Source organism: Carassius auratus, chromosome 29 (genome assembly GCF_003368295.1).
Source record: "Carassius auratus strain Wakin chromosome 29, ASM336829v1, whole genome shotgun sequence".
Lineage (NCBI taxonomy): Eukaryota > Metazoa > Chordata > Actinopteri > Cypriniformes > Cyprinidae > Carassius > Carassius auratus.
In genome coordinates, this window is record NC_039271.1 from 10,457,013 (window position 1) to 10,460,842 (window position 3,830).

General features: G+C 34.4%; 1 protein-coding gene across 1 annotated transcript; it reads left to right on the forward strand.

Annotated features, from left to right (window-relative positions):
• The first annotated feature begins 459 nt into the window (after positions 1 to 459).
• On the forward strand, positions 460 to 3,565 carry LOC113048052 (deleted in malignant brain tumors 1 protein-like). The gene is made up of 4 exons (XM_026209560.1): positions 460 to 643; positions 824 to 1,138; positions 2,310 to 2,624; positions 3,188 to 3,565. Exons 1-4 carry the CDS (start codon positions 586 to 588, stop codon positions 3,499 to 3,501), a joined length of 1,002 nt encoding a protein of 333 aa, XP_026065345.1. The 5' UTR covers positions 460 to 585; the 3' UTR covers positions 3,502 to 3,565.
• The last annotated feature ends 265 nt before the right edge of the window (positions 3,566 to 3,830 follow it).

Genomic DNA, 3,830 nt, shown 5'->3' on the forward strand with positions numbered 1-3,830 from the left:
CTACATTCAATGCACAAGCCCATGTACTTTAATAATTGCTGTAGTGAATGTAAGATGTAAAAATAATAATAATAATAATAATAATAAATCCTTAACAATTATGGCAAAACAATTCTACAGCATGACATGAAAAACAATATATATATATATATATATATATATATATATATATATATATATATATATATATATATATATATATATATATATATTGTTTTTCAGCGGAGTGCTTCCTCTCTCTGAAATCTTTAATGTCTCCTGTATGATGTGTGACTATTTTTTTCCTCTGGCAGGTGTGTGTGTGCACATCTTCACTGAAGAGTCTCTGTATGGAGGAGGAGGAGTCCTGTTCAGCGCTGACGTTAATTTTATATATATGGTGAAAATCAGAAATGCCTCCTCTGATTTGTCATTGATTGTGTTTGATGATTTCCTCTGTTGTGTCTAATAAGGTAACAGTGAGTGTCATTGGCAGCTGTGAGTCTCTCTCTCTCTTTAGGGGGCTGACAGGAGCCAGTTTCTTCAGTGTGTTTGAAGGAGCAGAGGAGAAACTTGTGCTGATGAAAATAGTTTGTTGAGCAGGAGATGATGGAGAACTGTCGGATGCTCATATTTCTGTGCTATATTTCAAAACTCACTTCTGGTAGGTTTATACTTCAAGGAGAAAAGGACGAAAATAATCTCAAATCAAACATTTATATGTAATTGTATTAATCTGCGGTTATTCTATAATGTATTTATTAAAGCTGTTATTTTTTTCTTGTTCTTTTCTTCCTAACTTGTTTTTTGGCCTTTTTTCTCTTGGTGCCTGTTGCACTAACAGACCGTGTGAATGTGAGGTTAGTTGGTGGTCACAGTCGCTGTGCTGGTCGAGTGGAGGTTCTTCACAGAGGTCAGTGGGGAACAGTGTGTGATGATGGTTGGGATATGGCTGATGCTGCAGTGGTGTGTAGAGAGCTGGACTGTGGAGAACCTGTAGATGCTGTGGGTGCTGCTCATTTTGGTCAGGGATCAGGGCCAGTCTGGTTGGGTACTGTCTTATGTTTTGGATCAGAGTCAACACTGGTCAACTGTAGATCACCAGGATGGGGTACACATAACTGTAGTCATAGTAAAGACGCTGGAGTCATTTGTACAGGTGAGCTGTTCCAAATCATTACATCACTAAAAACTGTTCACATAACTAACATGAGCTAAACATGCACAGACACATGTGCACACACACACAAAACATCTATACCTTCTAGAAACATGAAACATCTAATAGCATTCCTTAAAAATGTTTAAATGCTTGTACTATTTGCGGTTTTATATTTTACCCCCTTCCCTTTTTTCTTATTGCACACATGTAGATCAAGAATCCTATATAATTATCAGCATTTGCTGCAATTATTTGCTAAAATGTTGTTTCAGCGATTTAAAAATAAATACATTTTTATTAAAATCTAAAGAATATATTGTCTATCATTTATTAATACTACTACTACTAATAATAATAATTATTATTATAATATTACAACTGTTTAAAAACTTTTTTTTTCTTACATTTTTTTTTTTAACAGAAGTCCGGCTAGTTGGAGGATCTCATTGCTCTGGGAGGTTAGAGATCCTTCATGATCAGACGTGGATGTCAGTGTGTGATGCTGTCTTTGACCAGCAGGATGCAGAGGTTGTGTGTAGAGAGCTGGACTGTGGGGCTCCTGTACAGGTGCTGGGAGCAGCTGCTTTTGACAAAGGAGACGCTCAGATGTGGACACAAGAGATTCAGTGCAGAGGAAATGAGTCTCAGATTCATCTTTGTCCAACATCACCATCACATGAAAACAACTGTTTGCATGACAAAGATGTTGGACTGTTGTGTGCTGGTAGGAATGAATTTATTTTGAGCAATATATATATATATATATATATATATATATGTATATATATATATATATATATATATATATATATATATATATATATATATATATATATATATATATATATATATATATATATATATATATATATATATATATATATATATATATATATATATATATATATATATATATATATATATATATATATATATATATATATATATATATATATATACATATATATATATATATATATATATATATATATATATATATAATTATAATTATTATTATTATTATTATTATTATTATTATTATTATTATTATTTATTTATTTATTTTTTAGATTAGTATGCTGTTTTCTTGTTTATTTGCCTGTTATCAATATTTCTTTGTCACTGCCATTTATAGTCTCTTCATCTCTCTTCTCTCTGTTTAATACAGACCGTGTGAATGTGAGGTTGGTTGGTGGTCACAGTCGCTGTGCTGGTCGAGTGGAGGTTCTTCACAGAGGTCAGTGGGGAACAGTGTGTGGTGTTGGTTGGGATATGGCTGATGCTGCAGTGGTGTGTAGAGAGCTGGACTGTGGAGAATCTGTAGATGCTGTGGGTGATGCTCGTTTTGGACCTGGATTGGAAACAATTTGGATGAGTTATGTCATGTGTACTGGATCAGAATCTACACTAAAGAAATGTGGGTCATTTCTACAGGCTGGACAAGGCTGTGGTCCTTTTGGAGATGCTGGAGTCATCTGTTCAGGTAAACTGCTTTAATCTTTAGTTATGAGCCACCTGCCTTAAATCAACCTTTCATCAATATCTATATTTTTATTGAAATGCTTTTTAACTGTTTATTTCCCATTTTTAAAATAGTTTTTATTTAACCATGAATACTGAATAATGAATACTGCTTTTTGGCTGTCCAAAAAATTGCAATAATTATGTTGTTAGAATAAACCAGTTTTTTGTACAGATCTAAAATATGCATCAGACATACCTAGATTTAATATTTGATGTCATGAGGTTACATTTATTACCATTAAGTTTCATGAACTAAGAAATAATCATTATTTTACAAATTGTATTAACCTAGGGCAATGTTCATTTCTACATACACATTTTAACAAATTATTAATGTATCGTGTTGGATAAGCCTGAATTTAAATAAGCAATATTTATTAAATAACATTATCTTAAATCAATAAATGTTTTAAAATAATTCAGTATTCATTATTAGGCTGTGTTATCCAATACCTTAACATTATATTAACAAACAGAACCTTAAGTGTTACCTTTCTATCTTTCTTTCTTTTGTCCGTTCAGGAGTCCGGCTGGTTGGAGGATCTCGCTGCTCTGGGAGGTTAGAGATCCTTCATAATCAGACGTGGATGTCAGTGTGTGATGCTGTCTTTGACCAGCAGGATGCAGAGGTTGTGTGTAGAGAGCTGGACTGTGGGGCTCCTGTACAGGTGCTGGGAGCAGCTGCTTTTGTCAAAGGAGACACTCAGATGTGGACACAAGAGATTCAGTGCAGAGCAAATGAATCTCAGATTCATCTTTGTCCAACATCACCATCACATGACAACCACTGTTCGCATGGCAATGTTGTTGGATTGATGTGTGCAGGTCAGAATTAAAACCATTTATAAAATGTAGTATTTTTTATTTTTCAGATTTTGAGTGGTTTTGCCGTCTCACCTTGACCTTTCCTTTCTCTCTGTCCTTCAATATTTCTTTATGGTTTATTCTCTCTTTTCAATATTTAGACAGTGTGAATGTGAGACTGGTAAATGGTAGCAGTCGCTGTGCGGGTAGAGTGGAGGTTCTTCACAGAGGTCAGTGGGGAACAGTGTGTGACTATTACTGGGATTTGACTGATGCTGCAGTGGTGTGTAGAGAGCTGGACTGTGGAGAACCTGTACATGCTCTGGGAGCTGCTCATTTTGGATCAGGATCAGGACCGATC